Source organism: Oncorhynchus clarkii, chromosome 2, assembly GCF_045791955.1.
Source record: "Oncorhynchus clarkii lewisi isolate Uvic-CL-2024 chromosome 2, UVic_Ocla_1.0, whole genome shotgun sequence".
Lineage (NCBI taxonomy): Eukaryota > Metazoa > Chordata > Actinopteri > Salmoniformes > Salmonidae > Oncorhynchus > Oncorhynchus clarkii.
The window spans coordinates 93,803,041-93,827,331 of NC_092148.1; the positions used below are offsets into that span (position 1 = coordinate 93,803,041).

At 47.1% G+C, this 24,291-nt stretch overlaps 1 protein-coding gene across 1 annotated transcript in view; it reads left to right on the forward strand.

Moving 5' to 3' along the window:
• The window catches only part of LOC139376500 (unconventional myosin-Vc-like), a 53,834-nt gene that overhangs the window by 28,450 nt on the left and 1,093 nt on the right, over nt 1-24,291 (forward strand). Inside the window, exons 17-38 of the mRNA XM_071119150.1 lie at nt 1,059-1,145; nt 1,374-1,485; nt 1,763-1,974; nt 6,821-6,986; nt 7,126-7,272; nt 8,457-8,715; nt 10,045-10,108; nt 11,510-11,690; nt 11,989-12,082; nt 12,385-12,448; nt 12,548-12,628; nt 13,681-13,955; nt 14,083-14,146; nt 14,398-14,554; nt 15,187-15,271; nt 15,372-15,470; nt 15,965-16,119; nt 17,023-17,112; nt 17,271-17,421; nt 20,499-20,686; nt 21,986-22,083; nt 23,800-23,977. Of these exons, the coding sequence (XP_070975251.1) occupies nt 1,059-1,145; nt 1,374-1,485; nt 1,763-1,974; nt 6,821-6,986; nt 7,126-7,272; nt 8,457-8,715; nt 10,045-10,108; nt 11,510-11,690; nt 11,989-12,082; nt 12,385-12,448; nt 12,548-12,628; nt 13,681-13,955; nt 14,083-14,146; nt 14,398-14,554; nt 15,187-15,271; nt 15,372-15,470; nt 15,965-16,119; nt 17,023-17,112; nt 17,271-17,421; nt 20,499-20,686; nt 21,986-22,083; nt 23,800-23,977 (3,007 nt within the window). The remainder of the gene's footprint in view (nt 1-1,058; nt 1,146-1,373; nt 1,486-1,762; nt 1,975-6,820; nt 6,987-7,125; nt 7,273-8,456; nt 8,716-10,044; nt 10,109-11,509; nt 11,691-11,988; nt 12,083-12,384; nt 12,449-12,547; nt 12,629-13,680; nt 13,956-14,082; nt 14,147-14,397; nt 14,555-15,186; nt 15,272-15,371; nt 15,471-15,964; nt 16,120-17,022; nt 17,113-17,270; nt 17,422-20,498; nt 20,687-21,985; nt 22,084-23,799; nt 23,978-24,291) is intronic.

Below are 24,291 nucleotides of genomic sequence, written 5' to 3' on the forward strand. Positions count from 1 at the left end.
TGATATCCCGGAGTGTGTCTCGGGGGGTGTTTCTCAATACGTCATCTTGATATCCCGGAGTGTGTCTCGGGGGGTGTTTCTCAATACGTCATCTTGATATCCCGGAGTGTGTCTCGGGGGGTGTTTCTCAATATGTCATCTTGATATCCCGGAGTGTGTCTCGGGGGTGTTTCTCAATACGTCATCTTGATATCCCGGAGTGTGTCTTGGGGGTGTTTCTCAATACGTCATCTTGATATCCCGGAGTGTGTCTCGGGGGGTGTTTCTCAATACGTCATCTTGATATCCCGGAGTGTGTCTCGGGGGGTGTTTCTCAATACGTCATCTTGATATCCCGGAGTGTGTCTCGGGGGGTGTTTCTCAATACGTCATCTTGATATCCCGGAGTGTGTCTCGGGGGGTGTTTCTCAATACGTCATCTTGATATCCCGGAGTGTGTCTCGGGGGGGTGTTTCTCAATACGTCATCTTGATATCCCGGAGTGTGTCTCGGGGGGTGTTTCTCAATACGTCATCTTGATATCCCGGAGTGTGTCTCGGGGGGGTGTTTCTCAATACGTCATCTTGATATCCCGGAGTGTGTCTCGGGGGGTGTTTCTCAATACGTCATCTTGATATCCCGGAGTGTGTCTCGGGGGGTGTTTCTCAATATGTCATCTTGATATCCCGGAGTGTGTCTCGGGGGTGTTTCTCAATACGTCATCTTGATATCCCAGAGTGTGTCTCGGGGGTGTTTCTCAATACGTAATCTTGATATCCCGGAGTGTGTCTTGGGGGGTGTTTCTCAATACGTCATCTTGATATCCCGGAGTGTGTCTTGGGGGTGTTTCTCAATACGTCATCTTGATATCCCAGAGTGTGTCTCGGGGGTGTTTCTCAATACGTCATCTTGATATCCCGGAGTGTGTCTTGGGGGTGTTTCTCAATACGTCATCTTGATAACAACGGAGTGTCTCAGGGGTGTTTCTCAATACGTCATCTTGATATCCCGGAGTGTGTCTTGGGGGTGTTTCTCAATACGTCATCTTGATATCCCGGAGTGTGTCTTTGTCTCGTCAGGTATGACTCTAAGCGGGTGGTCCAGCAGCTGAGGGCGTGTGGAGTCCTGGAGACCATTCACATCAGCGCTCAGAGCTACCCCTCCAGGTGATCCTAAACCAGCATCCACCCCTTCATACTTCCAACAGTAACACAGCAGTGAAATCTACGGGCCAGTTTCCAAGAGTACAGCTTAATCAGTCCTGGACTAAAAACTGACTAGAGAATCTTTGTTGAAAGTGCTTTTTAGTCCAGGACTTTTGTCTGTGTCCCGGGAAACCGTCCTTACAAGCTTAACCTTTTTTGTATTAACTGAACTGTGTTCTGATTGGTCAGGTGGACCTACATAGAGTTCTACAGCCGGTACAGTATACTGATGAGCCAACAGGAGCTGGTTCTCACCGACAAGAAGCAGACTTGTAGGACCGTGCTGCAGAGGCTGATTCAGGTGAGGGTTGAACGTATACAGGAGAAAGGAGTCAACCTTCCCCCCCCCCCCGTCCCCCCCGTCCCCCCGTCCCCCTGCTTGCTTTTTATAGCACTCTTCTGATCTGTGTCCTTAACTTTTAGAATATTAGTTGAAAGTCTCCCGTTGACATCGATGAAAAGGCAGATGTGCTTGAAAACACAACGCTGAACTGTCTCCTTGGTGAATCTGTTGAGGCGTATATCCAGGTCCATCTTTTTATATAAAGGTCCTTTTTGCATTCGCTTTTCCCTCCCAGGACTCCAACCAGTACAAGTTTGGCCGGACCAAGATCTTCTTCCGAGCGGGTCAGGTGGCGTACTTGGAGAAGTTGCGATTGGACCGTCTCCGAGGGGCGTGTGTGACCATCCAGAAGCATGTGAGGGGGTGGAGCCACAGGAGGACGTTCCTCCGTATGAGGGAGGCGGCCATCATCCTGCAACAGTACGTCCGCGGACAGAGACGGATACGGTGAGTGTCTTCACCACCACTACAACAGACAGTAGACAGAGACGGTGAGTGTCTTCACAACCACTACAACAGACAGTAGACTGATACGGTGAGTGTCTTCACAACCACTACAACAGACAGTAGACTGATACGGTGAGTGTCTTCACAACCACTACAACAGACAGTAGACTGATACGGTGAGTGTCTTCACAACCACTACAACAGGCAGTAGACAGAGACTGATATGGTGAGTGTCTTCACAACCACTACAACAGACAGTAGACTGATACGGTGAGTGTCTTCACAACCACTACAACAGGCAGTAGACAGAGACTGATATGGTGAGTGTCTTCACAACCACTACAACAGACAGTAGACTGATATGGTGAGTGTCTTCACCACCACTACAACAGACAGTAGACTGATACGGTGAGTGTCTTCACCACCACTACAACAGACAGTAGACAGTAGACTGATATGGTGAGTGTCTTCACAACCACTACAACAGACAGTAGACAGTAGACTGATACGGTGAGTGTCTTCACCACCACTACAACAGACAGTAGACAGAGACTGATACGGTGAGTGTCTTCACAACCACTACAACAGACAGTAGACTGATATGGTGAGTGTCTTCACCACCACTACAACAGACAGTAGACAGTAGACTGATATGGTGAGTGTCTTCACAACCACTACAACAGACAGTAGACAGTAGACTGATACGGTGAGTGTCTTCACAACCACTACAGTAGACAGTAGACTGATACGGTGAGTGTCTTCACCACCACTACAACAGACAGTAGACAGAGACTGATATGGTGAGTGTCTTCACAACCACTACAACAGACAGTAGATGGATGGACGGACGGAATGTATTCAGACCCCTTGACTTTTTCCACATTTTGTTACGTTACAGCCTTATTATAAAATGGGTGAAATCGTTTTTCCCCCTCATCAATCTACACACGATACCCAATAATGACAAAGCAAAAACACATTTTTATACTTTTGCTAATTTATTTAAAATAAAAAACTGTAATATCATATTTACTTAAGTATTCAGACCCTTTACTCAGTACTTTGTTGAAGCACCTTTGGCAGCGATCATAGTCTCGAGTCTTCTTGGGTTTGACGCTACAAGCTTGGCACACCTGTATTTGGGGAGTTTCTCCCATTTATTCTCTGCAGATCCTCTCAAGATCTGTCAGGTTGGATGTGGAGTGTCGCTGCATAGATATTGTCAGGTCTCTGCAGAGATGTTCGATCTGGTTGAAGTCCTGACTCTGGCTGGGCCACTCAAGGACATTCAGAGACTGAAGCTACTCCTGCGTTGTCTTGGCTGTGTGCTTAGGGTCATTGTCCTGTTGGAAGTAGAACATTTGCCCCAGTCTGAGGTCCCGAGCGCTCTGGAGCAGGTTTTCATCAAGGATCTCTCAGTACTTTGCTCTGTTCATCTTTCCCTCGATCCTGACTAGTCTCCTAGTCCCTGCCACTGAAAAACATTCCCACAGCATGATGCTGTCACCACCATGCTTCACCGTAGGGATGGTGCCAGGTTTCCTCCAGATGTGACGCTTGGCATTCAGGCCAAAGATTTCAATCTTGGTTTCATCAGACCAGATAATCTTGTTTCTCATCTGAGAGTCTTTAGGTGCCTGTTGGCAAACTCCAAGAGGACTGTCATGTGCCTTTTACTGAGGAGTGGCTTCCGTCTGATTGGTGGAGTGCTGCAGAGATGGTTGTCCTTCTGTAAGGTTCTCCCATCGCCAAATAGGAACTCTGGAGCTCTGTCAGAGTGACCATCGTGTACTTGGTCACCTCCCTGACCAAGGCCCATCTCCCCCGATTGCTCAGTTTGGCCGGGCGGCCAGCTCTAGGAAGAGTCTTTGTGGTTCCAAACTTCTTCCATTTAAGAATGATGGAGGCCCCTGTGTTCTTCGGGACCTTCAATGCTGCAGGAGTTTTTTGGTACCCTTCCCCAGATCTGTGCCTCAACACAATCATGTCTCGGAGCTCTACGGACAATCCCTTCATCCTCATGGCTTGATTTTCGCTCTGACATGCACTGTCAATTGTGGAACCTTTTTATATAGACAAATCATGTCCAATCAATTGCATTTACCACAGGTGGACTCCAAACAAGTTGTAGAAACATCTCAAGAATGATCATTGGAAACAGGATGCACCTGAGCTCAATTTTGAGTCTCATAGCAAAGGGTCTGAATTATTTTGTAAATAAGTGTTTTTCTGTTTATTATTTTTAGTATATGTGCAAAAATGTTTTCACTTTGTGGGGCATTTTGTGTAGATTGATGAAGGACAAATGTTAATCCACTTTAGAATAATGCTGTAACAAAATTTTAGAAAAGGGGGAAGGGGTCTGAATAATTTAATGGTACGGTCCTAAACTGTAATGGTACGGTCCTAAACCACACAAAAGCAACACTAGACACCATGGAACACAATACAATGTATGTATCAGATGCTCAACATGCTCTGCTCACTCTTACTGTAATGGTCCGGTCCTAAACTGTAATGGTACGGTCCTAAACTGTAATGGTACGGTCCTAAACCACACAAAACCAACACTAGACACTATGGAACACAATACAATGTATGTATCAGATGCTCAACATGCTCTGCTCACTCTTACTGTAATGGTACGGTCCTAAACCACACAAAAGCGACACTATGGAACACAAATCTTTTACTAACTCATCCTGGAATATACAAGGTCAGAGGTCATCTGGCTTTGGCCTAAAGAGCAGGAACCTGGACTTCTTTAAAGAAAGACAGTCATCCTACAAGAAACATGGTATAGACGAGACAGACCCACTGGCTGGCCTCTAGGTTACAGAGAGCTGGTAGTCCCATCCAGTAAACTACCAGGTGTGAAACAGGGAAGAGACTCAGGGGATATGCTAATCTGGTATAGAGCAGACCTAACCCACTCTATTAAATTAGTCAAAACAGGAACATTTTACATCTGGCTAGAAATGATCTCAACAGAGAAACATTTCTCATGTGTGCTCCCTACAACATTTACCCCAAATATAATCCCCATACTTTAACGATGACAGCTTCTCCATCCTAGAGGGGGAGATCAATCATGTCCAGGCCCAGGGACATGCTAGTGTGTGGCGACCTAATTGCTAGAACCGGTCAAGAACCTGACACACTCAGCACACAGGGGGACAAAAACCTACCTGGAGGTGACAGTACTCTCTCCCCCATATGCCCCCCCCTAGACACAACTACGACAACAAAAACGGGTCACAACTCCTGCAGCTCTGTCGCGCACACTGGGTCCGTACATAGTCAATGTTAGGCTTCGAGGAGACTCGTATGATAGATACACCTACAGCTCATCTCTTGGCAGTAGTACTGTAGACTACTTTATCACTGACCTCAACCCAGAGTCTCTGAGCGTTCAGTCAGCCCACTAACAGATCACAGCTAAATCAGTCTACCTGAACAGAGCAATACTCAATCATGAGGCATCAAAGCCAAAGGAACTGCACAATATTAAGAGATGCTAATGTATAGATGGAAGGAAACTTGTGTGGAAACCTACCAAAAAACAATTAGGCAACAACAAATTCAATCCCTTGTAGACAACTTCCTGGACAAAACATTTCACTATAATAGTGAAGGTGTAAACTTGGCAGTAGAAAGACTAAACCGTACATTTGACCTTTCAGCTTCCCTATCCAATCAAAATATTTAAAGCAGGCAACCTTAGAAAATGAACAATAGTGACAAATGGTTTGATGCAAAATGCAAAAACCTATCCAACCAAAAACATAGAGACCCAGAGAACCTGAGCCTCGGCCTTCACTATGGTGAATCACTAAAACAATACAGAAATACACTACGGAAAAAGAAGGAGCAGCAGCATGTCAGAGTCCATGGAATCTAACCACTTCTGGGAAAAATGGAACACACTAAACAAACAACCGCACGAAGAGTTATCTATCCAAAATGTAGATGTGTTGGTAAACCACTTCTCCAATCTTTTTGGCTCTATAACATAGAACAAACAGAAAAACCATAGATCAATTACAAATCTTAGAATCAGCTATTAAAGACGACCAGAACCCACTGGATTCTCCAATTACATTGAATGAACTACAGGACACAATATAAATCCTCCAACCCCAGGCCTGTGGTGTTGATGGTATCCTCAATGAAATGATACAGTCCATGAATTACAATTGAATTTGTATTTCTTTTTTTAATTTTACCCCCTTTTCTCCCCAATTTTGTGGTATCTCAATTGTTAGTCTCTCCCGAACCCGTAAGGTCGAAAGCCACACGTCCTCCGAAACACAACCCAACCAAGCCGCACTGCTTCTTAACACAGAGCGCATCCAACCAACCAGCCGCACCAATGTGTAAGAGGAAGCACCTGGCGACCTGGTTAGCGTGCACTGCACCCGGCCCGCCACAGGAGTGGCTCTCCTACCAGTGCGCGATGAGATAAGGATATCCCTACCGGCCAAACCCTCCCTAACCCGGACGACGCTAGGCCAATTGTGCGTCGCCCCACGGACCTCCCGGTCGCGGCTGGCTGCGACAGAGCCCGGGCGCGAACCCAGAGTCTCTGGTGGCACTGCGATGCAGTGCCCTAGACCACTGCGCCACCCGGGAGGCCATACTTAAACTCTTTAAACATCATTCTCAGCTCAGACATCTTCCCCAATATTTGGAACCAAGGATTGATAACCCCATTCCACAAAAGATGGTAGTTATCACATGCTGTTAGCTTCTTCTTTTCACCCTTCCTTCTTCCTCCTCCTTGGCATTGTGGGAATATTGAGATCCGTATTAGAAGGATCGTGGTCGTCTCTCCCTGTCTCTCCAGTAAATCGGTGACGGCTGCAGCGTTGAAACAGGGCTGGGCTGCTGTCGTCATTCAGAGGTACTGGAGAGGTCATCTCACCAGACAGATCTTTAGAATGGTCCGGTCCTCCTCAATCGTCATCCAAGCCTTCACTAGAGGCTGGATCGCCAGAAAACGCTATAAAAAGGTATTGTGCTGTGTCCTATCTGAAATAAGTGTTGATAGCTACAGCTAAATCAAATCCATCTACCAACTGAGACCGGGAATTTGACTAAATGTCAGTAGTCTGTTTTTATTAATGCGTCTCTGTGTGTGTCAACTCTCAGATGGTGGAGGTGCAGAAAGCGCTGATCTTACAGAAGTACGCCCGGGCGTGGCTCGCCAGGAGACGCTTCCAGACCCTGCGGCGCCTGGTACACAACGTGCAGCTCTCTTACCGGTGCCAGCAGCTCAGGAAGAAACTGGAGGATCAGGTTAGAACGCCCCCCCCCCAAAAAAAAAACAGTACAACACTGACCTGGAAGAGGTGGGGTTAGTGGGGTGGAGTCTTGTTGGAAGAGGTGGGGTGGAGTCTTGTTGGAAGAGGTGGGGTTAGTGGGGTGGAGTCTTGGAAGAGGTGGGGTTAGTGGGGTGGAGTCTTGGAAGAGGTGGGGTTAGTGAGGTGGTGTCTTGTTGGAAGAGGTGGGGTGGAGTCTTGGAAGAGGTGGGGTTAGTGAGGTGGAGTCTTGTTGGATGAGGTGGGGTTAGTGGGGTGGAGTCTTGGAAGAGGTGTGGTTAGTGAGGTGGAGTCTTGTTGGACGAGGTGAAGTCTATCTTGTGTTGGTGTAACAGAGAACGTACTGTAAACTCACTCCACAGCTAACTTGAAATGTAGCAGATGGTGTTGTTTTGTATAGCTCAATCAGTTTGCATGTTGTGGCGGCGGCGGCGAGGTAGAGGACCCTGGTTCAAGCCCGGTCAGAGGCATGTTCAGGGAGGCAGCGCTATATGCTAAGCTAACACACTGAGACCAGGATCTTATTTATCTGTTATTTTACCAGGTAAATTGACTGAACACATTCTCATTTGCAGCAACAACCTGGGGAATAGTTACAGGGGAGAGGAGGGGGATGAATGAGCCAATTTGTAAACTGGGGATTATTAGGTGACCGTGATGGTTTGAGGGCCAGATTGGGAATTTAGCCAGGACACTGGGATTAACACCCCTACTACTCTTACGATAAGTGCCATGGGCTCTTTAATGACCTCAGAGAGCCAGGATACCCGTTTAACGTCCCATCCGAAAGGCGGCACCCTACACAGGGCAGTGTCCCCAATCACTGCCCTGGGGCATTGGGATATTTTTTTTACACCAGAGGAAAGAGTGCCTCCTTACTGGCCCTCCAACACCACTTCCAGCAGCATCTGGTCTCCCATCCAGGAACTGACCAGGACCAACCCTGCTTAGCTTCAGAAGCAAGCCAGCAGTGGTATGCAGGGTGGTATGCTGCTGGCAAGGATCTTGTTCTGGTCTCGGTACAACGGGCCTGGGATAAATTTCCTGGTCTGGGTCTTAGTCTCCGCTCATGATCTCTGACTAGACCATAGTGTTTAGTCTTCAACTCGTGTGGTCAAGAAACACCACTGTATAGCGTTACTTTGATGTCTTTCCTTCCAGGGCAAAGAGAACTGTGGGTTGCTCGAGAGGCTGACAAGTCTGGCCGGTGCTCACGCCCAAGGTCTCGACAAGCTGCACAGTCTGGAGGCCCAGCTGGGGAAATCAGCCACTGAGAAGGCTTCGCTGGAGGAGCGAGAGAAGAAGAGCAAGGAGGACGCCGCCAAGACGATCGCCCAGCTTCAACAGGAAAAAGACGGGTTCATCGTGCAAAAACAGGACTTGGAAAAGAAGCTTGCAGATACAGCAACAGAGATGAAAGGTAAAGAGGAAGGAAATGATGGCTCAGATTGTTCTCTCTTTTTAAACCTCGTTTAAAAAAAAAAAGTGGTCTGTAGTGTAGTTCAGGATTGCACTGGCATGTATGATCTTGGTCCACCGAGCTGGATAACACCGTTGCTATGGATTAGGACCGGCCGATATTTCGATCGTGTCGGATATCGGAGATAATTAAGAGCCCTCGTCGATGGTGACGACAGCCTATTTCAACTTTACCGGCACCACACCGTAAAGAGCGTCAATAAATATGTTATAAACAATTTACAGAATGCAAGAGTAGAGCAAAATGTCATTTTTTTTTTCTCTCTCTCAATGTCAATGATTTTCGCCACGTAACTGACTCCATTTTAAAAGCCTCATTTTGTATATTTCGTCCCCTCAATTCGATATGAATATGACTTCAGTTTTTATGCATGCTGGCTGGCATTCTCCCTCCGTGCTACTTCATGATCAAACAACACATGTATCAGACCGTTTGAAATTGTTTTGAATAAGCTAGGACATAATAGGCTGATGGTAATAATGAGAGGTAAAACAACCAATAGCAAGAGAGAACAATTGAACAAGCAGTTTTTTATTTTTTTAACAAAGTGTATAGTTGAGCAAAGCTTAGTGTATTATAGATGCATGTAGCCCTCTTCCTTGGGAACCATTTTGAAAGTCAGTCTCTCTATCGGCCATTTTCTATCACCGCTTGATTTTGAAGGATAAATATTACAGGTAACAAGAAGTGAAATTGAGCAAACAATATGAAGATGGGAAATGTCGAATGAGAAGTCAAAAGACTTCTAAAATAAACTGTGTGTAGAGTAGGCCTATTTCCATAGCCTACTATTAGCAAGGTAGGCTACAACCGATCTACAACTATAGAAGCCTAGACCTACAAATTTGAATAAATGAATAATCAGCCAGTTGTGGGGGACAGCAGAGTTATGTGCTCTTCAGCCGGGCCCTTGATGATTTTACAACCCCGTCCGTCCGTCCGTCCGTCCATCCGTCCGTCGAGACACACACACCTCTTTCGTGCCATAGCTCCAACAGAGGCGACTAAAAAAAATAAAATTGTTAGCTCCAAAATATATTTAGTCATGAAGCCTCTCGTCCCTCCCGGAGCATGTGAGCTTGCGCTAGCTGTCTTTTTAAAAGGTATTTCTTGCCAATAAGGGGCGATACCATCTTTATATCACCATGTTTTATGGGTACTTAATCACGATTGGACAGAGGTTGACATCACCCAAACCTACAAGTATGGGTCCAGAATATTATCCCCTTATAGTCATTTTATACTGTGTTTCACTTCTTTAATTTCTAGACGGCTTCGATCAAATCAAGACGACTCTGAAAGAAGATCTGGAACGAGAAGAAAGATTGAGGAAGTAAGAGTTGCTTCGTGTACCTATACCGTTTTTTTTAACTTCTGAGCTGAGCCGAGCTAAACCAAGCTAAGCTGTACTGGGCAGGCCTGGTTACTCATCCACCATAGTAGCAGGAACAGTGGGAATATCTGAGCCAGTCCAGTATGGGTCAGGTCCAGTCCAGTATGGGTCAGGTCCAGTCTAGTATGGGTCAGGTCCAGTCTAGTATGGGTCAGGTCCAGTCTAGTATGGGTCAGGTCCAGTCTAGTATGGGTCAGGTCCAGTCTAGTATGGGTCAGGTCCAGTCTAGTATGGGTCAGGTCCAGTCTAGTATGGGTCAGGTCCAGTCTAGTATGGGTCAGGTCCAGTAATGGTCCAGTACAGTATGGGTCAGGTCCAGTCTAGTATGGGTCAGGTCCAGTCTAGTATGGGTCAGGTCCAGTCTAGTATGGGTCAGGTCCAGTCCAGTATGGGTCAGGTCCAGTAATGGTCAGGTCCAGTAATGGTCAGGTCCAGTAATGGTCAGGTCTAGTAATGGTCAGGTCCAGTAATGGTCAGGTCCAGTAATGGTCAGGTCCAGTAATGGTCAGGTCCAGTATGGGTCAGGTCTAGTAATGGTCAGGTCTAGTAATGGTCAGGTCTAGTAATGGTCAGGTCCAGTATGGGTCAGGTCTAGTAATGGTCAGGTCCAGTAATGGTCAGGTCTAGTAATGGTCTAGTAATGGTCAGGTCTAGTAATGGTCAGGTCCAGTATGGGTCAGGTCTAGTAATGGTCAGGTCCAGTAATGGTCAGGTCTAGTAATGGTCTAGTAATGGTCAGGTCTAGTAATGGTCAGGTCCAGTATGGGTCAGGTCCAGTATGGGTCAGGTCTAGTAATGGTCAGGTCCAGTATGGGTCAGGTCCAGTATGGGTCAGGTCCAGTATGGGTCAGGTCTAGTAATGGTCAGGTCCAGTATGGGTCAGGTCTAGTAATGGTCAGGTCCAGTAATGGTCAGGTCTAGTAATGGTCTAGTAATGGTCAGGTCCAGTAATGGTCAGGTCCAGTATGGGTCAGGTCCAGTATGGTCCAGTACAGTATGGGTCAGGTCCAGTATTGGTCAGGTCCAGTATGGGTCAGGTCCAGTAATGGTCAGGTCCAGTAATGGTCAGGTCCAGTATGGGTCCAGTCCAGTATGGTCCAGTCCAGTATGGTCCGGTCCAGTATGGGTCAGGTCCAGTATGGGTCAGGTCCAGTATGGGTCAGGTCCAGTATGGTCCAGTCCAGTATGGGTCAGGTCCAGTATGGTCCAGTCCAGTATGGGTCAGGTCCAATATGGTCCAGTACAGTAATGGTCAGGTCCAGTATGGGTAAGTACAGTGTTGTTCAGGTCAGGTCCAGTATTGTGAAAAGGACACGATATTTATCTAGTTTAGTTTCTCAGGATTGCAGAGAACAACCTTGACCTGCAGAAGGAGGACCATGAGAAGGAGGTGGAGATTCTGAGGGAGGAGAACAGGAGGCTGAAGGAGGAGAGAGTCCGCCTGCAGAGACAGACGGAGGAGGGGGCGCAGGTCAACACTGATCTACAGGACCAGGTCATACAGCTCACCAAGCACGTCAAGGTGAGGTCATTTGGTCATACAGCTCACCAAGCACGTCAAGGTGAGGTCATTTGGTCGTATAGCTCACCAAGCACGTCAAGGTGAGGTCATTTGGTCGTATAGCTCACCAAGCACGTCAAGGTGAGGTCATTGGTCGTACAGCTCACAAGCATGTTAAGGTGAGGTCATTGGTCGTACTGCTCACCAAGCACGTCAAGGTGAGGTTCAAAGGGTGAAGGATTACTTGACTGATGTATTGATTGATGGATGAATGTATTGATTGGTTGGTTAGTTCATTGATTGATTTTCTTCTTCCAAGGTTATACCTGAGTTACGGAAGGATCTTCATAACCTCCAAACCCAGAGAGATGATCTGGACCGGAGAATGAAGGGGCAGTCAGAAGAAGCGATAGGTACAGTAGGTCTACTCGGTTAATTCACACTACTGTGCCCTATACTGTCCTGGCTACCCATCCACCATAGTTGCTGATGCAGTGGAAAGGACAATGTGAGCCGGTCCAGTACAGGGTGGTTCAGGTCAGGTCCAGTACAGGGTGGTTCAGGTCAGGTCCAGGGTGGTTCAGGTCGGCATGATAGTGTGAAAAAAGGATGAAGTGCTTCCAAAAGATTTTGTCGCCAGGCCGTGATCGTTTTGTCGTCAGGCCATGATCGGTTTGTTGCCAGGCCATGATCGTTTGTGACTCTTTTCCTATAGCTAAGATGAGTGTGATTACAAGACAACTTCTTGGTGGCATGACGGAAGAGGTCGTCATTTCCAGGTAGTGTAATCTCTATACATATGTAACTATGTTATTCTCTATACATATTTGGGACAATGATAGGTTCAATCCAGTTTACACATGTTTTTTTGTTAAAAGGTTGGCCTCCGATGGGCCAGAACAGATATATGAAGCTGGGGATCTGTTGACGGCTTTTGATGGGCTGCAGAAAGCTACCAGGTCTGACACGTTTGGTTTTACCCCATCCACTCTGGATCTCTATATTAACCTGGTCCCAGATCTGTTTGTGCTGTCTCCACAAACCCCTACTGGTCTCAGATCAGTTTGTGTTGTCTCCACAAACCCCTACTGGTCCCAGATCTGTTTGTGTTGTCTCCACAAACCCCTACTGGTCCCAGATCTGTTTGTGCTGTCTCCACAAACCCAGATCAGCTTGTGTTGTCTCCACAAATCCCTACTGGTCCCAGATCAGTTTGTGCTGTCTCCACAAATCCCTACTGGTCCCAGATCAGTTTGTGCGGTCTCCACAAAACCCCTACTGGTCCCAGATCAGTTTGTGCTGTCTCCACAAACCCCTACTGGTCCCAGATCAGTTTGTGCGGTCTCCACAAACCCCTACTGGTCCCAGATCAGTTTGTGCTGTCTCCACAAACCCCTACTGGTCCCAGATCAGTTTGTGCTGTCTCCACAAATCCCCTACCCGACATAATGTTAGCACTGCTACTACGTGACATAATGTTAGCACTGCTACTACGTGACATAATGTTAGCACTGCTACTACGTGACATAATGTTAGCACTGCTACTATGTGACATAATGTTAGCACTGCTACTACGTGACATAATGTTAGCACTGCTACTACGTGACATAATGTTAGCACTGCTACTACGTGACATAATGTTAGCACTGCTACTACGTGACATAATGTTAGCACTGCTACTGTAAGGATTCACATGGCCGTTCTGCCCCAATGTGAGGAATAAACCTTACTGAGTGTTAAGAAAATAGACATCTCTATTTCACACGGTGATCATTTGACGTCCAAGGCTAGTGAATTAAGGTGGTGTTTGTCTGTCTGACACTGGTTGTTTGTCTGTCTGACACTGGTTGTTTGTCTGTCTGACACTGGTTGTTTGTCTGTCTGACACTGGTTGTTTGTCTGTCTGACACTGGTTGTTTGTCTGTCTGACACTGGTTGTGTTTGTGACTGACTGTGTGACTTGTTTGTGACTGTGTGTGAGTGTTTTGTCTGTTCGTCTGTCTGCCGGCAGAGTGCTGGAGAGAAAGCAGAAGGAACAGAAAGAGGTCTCCGACAGCCAGATAGAGGGGCTGACGTTCAAGGTGGAACACCTGCAGAACGAAAACAATCAGCTGCAGAAACTGTTCCAAGAAAAAATGTCTGTCAACGACAGCATCGGCCAGGAAGTGACCAGGCTGAACCAGGAAAACATGGTCATACCTGAGCTGAAGCAGACGGTGTCAGAGCTACAACGACATAAACAGGAACTGGAGGAGCAACTGGAGGAGCAGACCAGAGGGATGACAGGTAGACACAGTACATTACACCATCACTTCGGCCTCTAGGTTCGGGGTCAGTGTCATTATTATCCAGTCAACTCAGGAAGTCATTACAATCATTTCTCTTTTTAATTTTTTTTATTTTTTAAATTTAGAACAAATTGAGGAGATATCAAAAAAGCTTCAGATGAATGTTGAAGAGGAAGCCTCCCAACGCAGGTACGGTAGTATATCCTCAAGCCCTGAAATCATATAACAATATTCCATTGTCTACAGATGCTTTTATCCAAAGCGACTTGCAGGACAGTGAGTGCATACATTTACACTGTGTATGTATGTATCAATCCCAACGGGAATTGAACCCACAACCACTATCTCGACATGCTAGCACCACGCCCTTACCAACTGAACCACAATCAAGCCGTCATTACTATTCTGATCTCAACTGACCCCCTAACCTCTCTGTTCAGGCTGTTGGAGCAGCATGAGCAGGTGGAGCGGGAGAAGGAGGAGGTGGAGAGGAGGGTGGAGGAGCTGGAGGAGGTGCTCAGGAGACAGAAGAACACGGAGACCGAGGCCAAGACCAGATTCACTCAGGAGGCATCACGACTCACTGCAGAGAACATGGTGTGTGACTGACTGACTCTGTTTGTGACTGACTCTGTTTGTGACTGACTCTGTTTGTGACTGACTGTTTGTGACTGACTGTTTGTTTGTGACTGTGAGACTGACTGTGAGACTGACTGTGAGACTGACTAACTGTTTGTGTGAGACTGACTGACTGTTTGTGTGAGACTGACTGACTGTTTGTGTGAGACTGACTGACTGTTTGTGTGAGACTGACTGTTTGTGTTTTAATGACTGTTTGACTGACTAACTGTTTGTGTTTTAATGACTGTTTGACTGACTGACTAACTGTTTGTGTTTTAATGACTGTTTGACTGACTGACTAACTGTTTGTGTTTGACTGACTGACTGTTTGAATGACTGTTTGAATGACTGTTTGACTGACTAACTGTTTGTGTTTGAATGACTGTTTGACTGACTGTTTGTTTGGGACTGTTTGACTGACTGTTTGTGTTTGACTGACTGTTTGTGTTTGACTGACTGTTTGTGTTTGACTGACTGTTTGAATGACTGTTTGACTGACTGACTAACTGTTTGTGTTTGACTGACTGTTTGTGTTTGACTGTTTGACTGACTGTTTGAATGACTGTGTGTGTAATTCAGTCCTTGTGATATTTACGTTTTAATTCCAGGACTTTGAAGAACAGCTCGACATGAAGGATCGGTTGATAAGGAAGCTGCAAAATAAAATCAAGAGTCTTCAAACATCCGAGAAAGGTAACATGATTATGCACTGACAAAGTAAACTTCTGGTACATTCTATCTATCATTTGATATTCAGCTCATTTCCTGTTTCTTTTTGTGGTTTCTTCCTCAGCCAATCAAACGCCAGCGCCCACTATTCCCAAAGAATACCTCGGAATGTTGGAGTACAAGAGGGAGGATGAACCCAAGCTCATTCAATACATAATTCTGGGTAATGAACACGTCACCATTCTGGGTACCGAACACGTCACCATTCTTGTTGGAGTTGACGTCGTTTTTAAAGTATCGCATGACCCCAGAGGTCTACGTGGCCTAAGAAAAATAGATCACACGAACCTGAGAGGATGAACTAACAACTGGTTCTCACTATGAAAGTGTGACATGTCAAACAGCAGCAGCAGTATACAGGGTTTGGCTCATGTCTATAACTGGGTTGTGTTCATTAGGCATCAAATGGAAGAAAGACTGAAACAGGGAGGGACTACCTGCACTTGTCCAATAAGGAATGCCCTTGTTTTTTTATTTTTTTTAAATATTTTTTTTGCAAAAATCTTTCCGTTGTGTGTCCTTAACACCACTCGGCTCTTCGTCAGACCTGAAACCCAGGGGGGTGGTGGTGAACATGATCCCCAACATGGCCGCCCAGCTTCTCTTCATGTGTGTCCGTTAATCTGGCCCATGTTTGTAACTGTCCTATGTTTGCAGACATGAAACCCAGGGGGGTAGTGGTCAACATGATCCCCAACATGGCCGCCCAGCTTCTCTTCATGTGTGTCCGCCACGCTGACTACCTCAACGATGGAGCAAAGCTCAAGTCCCTCATGAACGCCATAATCAGCGGGGTTAAGAAGGTCATCACGGTAAGCTGAGTCAGCGTTCTATTCTGTTCCTGTTCTGCATTTCACAGTTCTTCATACGACTCTGAAAACTCATAACAGGCCAAAATGTAGTGTGGTTCTTTGTGTGTGTGTGTGTGGGTGTGGGTGGGTGTGTGTGGTGGGGTGTGGGTGGGTGTGTGTGGTGGTGTGTGGGTGGGTGTGTGTGTGGTGGTGTGTGTGGGTGGGTGTGTGTGTGGTGGTGTGTGTGTGTGGTGTGTGTGTGTGTGTGTGTGTGGTTGTGTGTGTGTGGTGGTGGTGGTGTGTGTGGTGGTGTGGTGGTGGGTGTGTGTGGGTGTGTGTGGTGGTGGTGGTGTGTGTGGGTGGGTGTGTGTGGTGGTGTGTGTGGTGGTGTGTGTGGGTGTGTGTGTGTGTGGTGGTGGTGTGTGTGGTGGTGTGTGTGGGTGTGGTGGTGTGTGTGGGTGTGGTGGTGGTGGTGTGTGGTGGTGGTGTGGGTGTGGTGGTGGTGTGTGTGTGGTGTGTGTGGGTGGGTGTGGTGGTGGTGGTGTGTGGTGGTGGTGTGTGTGGGTGGGTGTGGTGGTGGTGTGTGGTGGTGGTGGTGTGGGTGTGGTGTGTGGGGGTGGTGGTGGTGTGTGTGGGTGGTGGTGGTGTGGGGGTGGTGGTGGTGTGTGTGGGTGGTGGTGTGGTGGTGGTGTGGTGGTGGTGGTGGTGGGTGTGTGTGGTGGTGGTGGTGTGGGTGGTGGTGGGTGTGTGTGGGTGGGTGTGGTGGTGGTGGTGTGGGTGGGTGGTGGTGGTGGTGTGTAAGTTCACTGTAAGTTCTTCTTCTTTTGTCCCTGGGGGAATGAAAGACCTTGTTTACATATCAAATTAGAATCTTATCAGGATTTGTTGTTGTTTTTTATGTTGTCATTTGTTTACCTGTCTCAGGATCACCAAGCAGACTTTGAATTGCTGTCGTTCTGGCTCTCGAACATGTACCACATGCTCAACTGTCTGAAGCAGTACAGTGGAGAGGAGGTACTCTACTATTTAATACGGCACACCATCAGGGGTTCTATCCACAGATAATGTACCAGTCCATATGTTGTTTCATATTTACGTAGTAATACTCTGACCTAAAGATCTGTTGTTGTTATTGTTATAAAATGTTCATTTTTATCCGGCGTTTTCCACAGGAGTTTATGAAACAGAACTCTCCGCGTCAGAAGAAGAACTGCTTGCAGAACTTTGACCTGTCTGAACACAGACAGATCTTCAGTGATCTGGCCATCCGTATCTACCACCAGTTTATATCTGTTATGGAGAAGGCTCTAATGCCTATGATTGGTAGGTTACTCTCATAAGATAACAACTTGTCTGAACACAGACAGATCTTCAGTGATCTGGCCATCCGTATCTACCACCAGTTTATATCTGTTATGGAGAAGGCTCTAATGCCTATGATCGGTAGGTTACTCTCATAAGATAACAACTTGTCTGAACACAGACAGATCTTCAGTGATCTGGCCATCCGTATCTACCACCAGTTTATATCTGTTATGGAGAAGGCTCTTATGCCTATGATCGGTAGGTTACTCTCATAAGATAACAACATGATGTACAGTACCAGTCAAAATAGTTTGGACACACCTACTCATTCCAGGGTTTTTTCTTAATTTTTTTACTATTTTCTACATTTTAGAATAATAGTGAAGACATCAAAACTATGAAATAACACATATGGAATCATGTAGTAACCCAACAAAAGTGTTTAACAAATCCAAATATATTTTAGATTCTTCAAAGTAGCCACCCTTTGCCTTGATGACAGTTTTGCACACTCTTCCTACAGGTAGTAGGAGGGTGTTTGTCCCACTAAGCGCAAACCAGATGGGATGGTGTATCGCTGCAGAATGCTGTGGTAACCATGCTGGTTTAGTGTGCCTTGAATTCTAAATAAATCGCTGACCGTGTCACCAGCAAAGCGCCCTCACACCTCCTCCTCCATGCTTCACGGTGGGAACCACACATGCAGAGATCATCGGTTCACCTACTCTGCATCTCACAAAGACACGGCGGTTGGAACCAAACATCTCTCATTTGGACTCATCAGACCGAAGGACATGTTTCCACCGGTCTAATGTCCATTGCTCGTGTTTCTTGGTCCAAGCAAGTCTCTTCTTATTATTGGTGTCCTTTAGTAGTGGTTTCTTTGCAGCAGTTCGACCATGAAGGCCTGATTCATGCAGTCTCCTCTGAACAGTTGAAATAAATTCCACAAATTAACTTTTAACAAGGCACACCTGTTAATTTAAATGTATTTCAAATCCAATTAAATGAAATAGCCCTTCTTACATCAGCTGATATCTCAAAGTGCTGTACAGAAACCCAGCCTAAAACCCCAAACAGCAAGCAATGCAGGTGTAGAAGCATGGTGGCTAGGAAAAACTCCCTAGAAAGGCCAGAACCTAGGAAGAAACCTAGAGTGGAACCAGGCTATGAGGGGTGGCCAGTCCTCTTCTGGCTGTGCCGGGTGCAGATTATAACAGAACATGGCCAAGATGTTCAAATGTTCATAGATGACCAACATGGTCAAATAATAGTAAACACAGTGAACAGGTCAGGGTTCCATAGCCGCAGGCAGAACAGTTGAAACTGGAGCAGCAGCACGGCCAGGTGGACTAGGGACAACAAAGAGTCATCAGGTAGTCCTGAGGCATGGTCCTACGGCCCAGGTCCTCCAAGAGAGAGAAAGAAAGAGAATAAGAGAGCGCATACTTAAATTCACACAGGACACCGGATATAACAGACTGACCCTAGCCCCCCGACACACAAACTACTGCAGCGTAAATACTGGAGGCTGAGACAGGAGGGGTGGGGAGACACTGTGGCCCCATCCGAGGACACCCCCGGACAGGGCCAAACAGGCAGGATATAACCCCATCCCCTTTGCCAAAGCACAACCCCCACACCATTAGAGGGATATCTTCAACCGGCAACTTACCATCCTGAGACAAGGCCGAGTATAGCCCACAAAGATCTCCGCCACGGCACAACCCAAGGGGGGGGCACCAACCCAGACAGGAAGACCACGTCAGTGACTCAACCCTACTCAAGTGACGCACCCCTCCTAGGGACGGCATGGAAGAGCACCAGTAAGCCAGTGACACAGCCCCTGTAATAGGGTTTGAGGCAGCGAGTCCCAGTGGAGAGAGGGGAACTGTCAAGGCAAAGGGGGGCAACTTTGAAGAATATAAAATATATTGTGATTTGTTTAACACTTTTTTTTGGTTACTACATGATTCCATAGTTTTGATGTCTTCACTATTATTCTACAATGGTACTGTACATTGATATGATTTTTGATTTGATTTATTTTACCTGTATTTAACTAGACAAGTCAGTTGAGAACAAATTCTAATTCTCAATGACGGCCTAGGAACGGTGGGTTAACTGTCTTGTTCAGGGGCAGAACGACAGATTTGTACCTTGCCAGCTCGGAGGATAAGATCTTGCAACCTTCCGGTTAATAGTCCAACGCTATAACCACTAGGCTACCTGCCGCCCCTCCACTCTAACCACTAGGCTACCTGCCGCCCCTCCACTCTAACCACTAGGATACCCTGCCGTCCCTCCACTCTAACCATTAGGCTACCTGCCGCCCCTCCACTCTAACCACTAGGATACCCTGCCGCCCCTTCACTCTAACCACTAGGATACCCTGCCGTCCCTCCACTCTAACCACTAGGCTACCTGCCGCCCCTCCACTCTAACCACTAGGATACCCTGCCACCCCTCCTCTCTAACTACTAGGATACCTGCCGCCCCTCCACTCTAACCACTAGGATACCCTGCCGCCCCTCCACTCTAACCACTAGGATACCCTGCCGCCCCTCCACTCTAACCACTAGGCTACCTGCCATCCCTCCACTCTAACCACTAGGCTACCTGCCGCCCCTCCACTCTAACCACTAGGATACCCTGCCGCCCCTCCACTCTAACCACTAGGATACCCTGCCGCCCCTTCACTCTAACCACTAGGATACCCTGCCGCCCCTCCACTCTAACCACTAGGATACCCTGCCGCCCCTCCACTCTAACCACTAGGCTACCCTGCCGCCCCTCCACTCTAACCACTAGGTTACCTGCCGCCCCTCCACTCTAACCACTAGGATACCTGCCGCCCCTCCACTCTAACCACTAGGCTACCTGCCGCCCCTCCACTCTAACCACTAGGCTACCTGCCATCCCTCCACTCTAACCACTAGGATACCCTGATACATACATTGATAGTCACTTTCCATTAAATATTTGTAGAAATCCAAGAAAGTATTGTTATATAAAGGTTAAAAATGTCGATATAGGTTTTCACACATGCATACAGTACCTGTTGTACATAAGGAGTGTGTGTCTGTTTCCTCCAGTTCCTGGTATGCTGGAGCATGAGAGTCTCCAGGGAATCTCTAGTATGAAGCCTACAGGTTTCCGTAAGCGTTCCAGCAGCATCTATGAGGACCAGGAGGTCTACACCATCTCTTCTCTCCTCCAGCAGCTCAGTCTGTACCACAGCACTATGAGTCAGCACGGCATGGAGGAGGTGCTGGTCAGACAGGTAGGAGGAGGGGCTGGTCAGACAGGTAGGACGGGGGGGGGTCACTCAGGGTCTGGTCAGACAGGTAGGAGAGGGGGGGATCAGACAGGTAGGGGGGGATCAAAGGGGCTGGTCAGATGGGGGGGGGGGGGGGGGGGGGGGTGTCAGACAGGTAGGGGGGGGGGTCAGACAAGTAAGGGGAATCAGACCGATAGGAAGGGGGGGGGGGGGGGGGGGGGCAAACAGGTAGGAGGAGGGTGGGCAGACGGGTAGGACGAGGGGAGGGGGGGCAGACGGGTAGGACGAGGGGAGGGGGGGCAGACGGGTAGGACGAGGGGAGGGGGGGCAGACGGGTAGGACGAGGGAAGGGGGGGCAGACGGGTAGGACGAGGGGAGGGGGGGCAGACGGGTAGGACGAGGGGAGGGGGGGCAGACGGGTAGGAAGAGGGGAGGGGGGGGTCAGACAGGTAGGAGGGTGGGGCAGACAGGTAGGAGGAGGGTCACTCAGGGTCTGGTCAGACAGGTATGGGGGGGCAGTGTGTGTGTGTGTCGGGGGGCTGTAGGGGAAAGGAGTAAACTCCCTCTTGGGATCAATTGTGGGGTTGCACAGGTATCGATTCTTGGACCTCTATGATTTTCAGGTTCTATTTGCATCTACCTGTGTTTGTGTCTGACCCTGTGTTGTCTAACATCTACCTGTGTTTGTGTCTGACCCTGTGTTGTCCAACATCTACCGGTGTTTGTGTCTGACCCTGTGTTGTCCAACATCTACCTGTGTTTGTGTCTGACCCTGTCTTGTCCAACATCTACCTGTGTTTGTGTCTGACCCTGTCTTGTCCAACATCTACCTGTGTTTGTGTCTGACCCTGTCTTGTCCAACATCTACCTGTGTTTGTGTCTGACCCTGTCTTGTCCAACATCTACCTGTGTTTGTCTGACCCTGTCTTGTCCAACATCTACCTGTGTTTGTGTCTGACCCTGTGTTGTCCAACATCTACCTGTGTTTGTGTCTGACCCTGTCTTGTCCAACATCTACCTGTGTTTGTGTCTGACCCTGTGTTCTACCTGTGTTTGTGTCTGACCCTGTTTGTCCAACATCTACCTGTGTTTGTCTGACCCTGTTTGTCCAACATCTACCTGTGTTTGTGTCTGACCCTGTGTTGTCCAACATCTCCCTGTGTTTGTGTCTGACCCTGTGTTGTCCAACATCTACCTGTGTTTGTCTGACCCTGTCTTGTCCAACATCTACCTGTGTTTGTGTCTGACCCTGTCTTGTCCAACATCTACCTGTGTTTGTCTGACCCTGTGTTGTCCCAACAGGCTTTGAAACAGACTTTCTTCCTGGTGGGTGCGGCCACACTCAACAACATCCTGCTACGCAAAGACATGTGCTCCTGTAGGAAGGGCATGCAGATCAGGTAGGGGGGTGTGTGTGTGATGAACAAGAAGAAACAGAGGAAGAGATGGGAAGTTAAATCCTCCCCAGCAAACAGTGAAAGTTCCTACAACGTATGTTAAACGTAACACATGTTTCAGGTTCCTGTCTGTATGCTACTGTAGATAATGTAGCAACATGTTTCAGGTCACTGTCTGTATGTTAGGTAACATAGCAACATGTTTCAGGTACCTGTCTGTATGCTACTGTAGGTAACGTAGCAACATGTTTCAGGTACCTGTCTGTATGTTACTGTAGATAACGTAGCAACATGTTTCAGGTACCTGTCTGTATGCTACTGTAGGTAACGTAGCAACATGTTTCAGGTACCTGTCTGTATGCTACTGTAGGTAACGTAGCAACATGTTTCCGGTTACCTTTCTGTATGTTAGGTAACATAGCAACATGTTTCAGGTACCTGTCTGTATGCTACTGTAGGTAACGTAGCAACATGTTTCAGGTACCTGTCTGTATGTTAGGTAACGTAGCAACATGTTTCAGGTACCTGTCTGTATGTTACTGTAGATAACGTAGCAACATGTTTCAGGTACCTGTCTGTATGCTACTGTAGGTAACGTAGCAACATGTTTCAGGTACCTGTCTGTATGCTACTGTAGGTAACGTAGCAACATGTTTCAGGTACCTGTCTGTATGCTACTGTAGGTAACGTAGCAACATGTTTCAGGTACCTGTCTGTATGCTACTGTAGGTAACGTAGCAACATGTTTCAGGTACCTGTCTGTATGCTACTGTAGGTAACGTAGCAACATGTTTCAGGTACCTGTCTGTATGTTACTGTAGGTAACGTAGCAACATGTTTCCGGTTACCTTTCTGTATGTTAGGTAACATAGCAACATGTTTCAGGTACCTGTCTGTATGCTACTGTAGGTAACGTAGCGACATGTTTCAGGTACCTGTCTGTATGCTACTGTAGGTAACGTAGCAACATGTTTCAGGTACCTGTCTGTATTCTGCTGTAGGTAATGTAGCAACATGTTTCAGGTACCTGTCTGTATTCTACTGTAGGTAACGTAGCAACATGTTTCAGGTGCCTGTCTGTATACTACTGTAGGTAACATAGCAACATGTTTCAGGTACCTGTCTGTATGCTACTGTAGGTAACGTAGCAACATGTTTCAGGTGTAACATCCAGGTACCTGTCTGTATGCTACTGTAGGTAACGTAGCAACATGTTTCAGGTGTAACATCCAGGTACCTGTCTGTATGCTACTGTAGGTAACGTAGCAACATGTTTCAGGTACCTGTCTGTATGCTACTGTAGGTAACGTAGCAACATGTTTTCAGGTACCTGTCTGTATTCTACTGTAGGTAGCGTAGCAACATGTTTCAGGTGTAACATCCAGGTACCTGTCTGTATGTTACTGTAGGTAACGTAGCAACATGTTTCAGGTACCTGTCTGTATGCTACTGTAGGTAACGTAGCAACATGTTTCAGGTACCTGTCTGTATGTTACTGTAGATAACGTAGCAACATGTTTCAGGTACCTGTCTGTATGCTACTGTAGGTAACGTAGCAACATGTTTCAGGTACCTGTCTGTATGCTACTTGTAGGTAGCATAGCAACATGTTTCCAGGTGTAACATCCAGTTACCTGTTTGTTTTCCAGATGATTGGAACCAGCGACCTTTCGTTTACTGTCCGAACGCCCCCTAACCGCTAGGCTACCTGTTTTGCAGGTGTAACATCAGTTACCTGGAGGAGTGGCTGAAGGAGAAGGACCTCGTGCAGGGTACCAGTGCCATGGAAACTCTGAAGCCTCTGTGTCAGGCTGCCTGGCTACTGCAGGTCAACAAGACCACTGATGACGACGCCAAGGAAATCATAGAACAATGCTCTGAACTCAACACTGTACAGGTACTGAAGGACGATGTACTACAGGGTTCCCCAACTAGCGGCCCGGGGGGGGGGGGGGTTTATATCTACTTAAATCTACTTAAAAAAATAAAAATACATTTTATTGTTGGACAATAAACACTGTAAAAGCACCAGGAAATCAGCACTAAGTGATTTTAATTTAGGAAATCAGTTCTCAACTATTCCCACACGTAATAGAGAGATGTGATTGTATACACATGTAAGCAAGGTTTGAAATGATTTTAGTCAAATATATCTGTTTGTTTGTGTATTTCTTGCGGTCAATTTGCAGTCTGTAAATTTATTAGTAATTA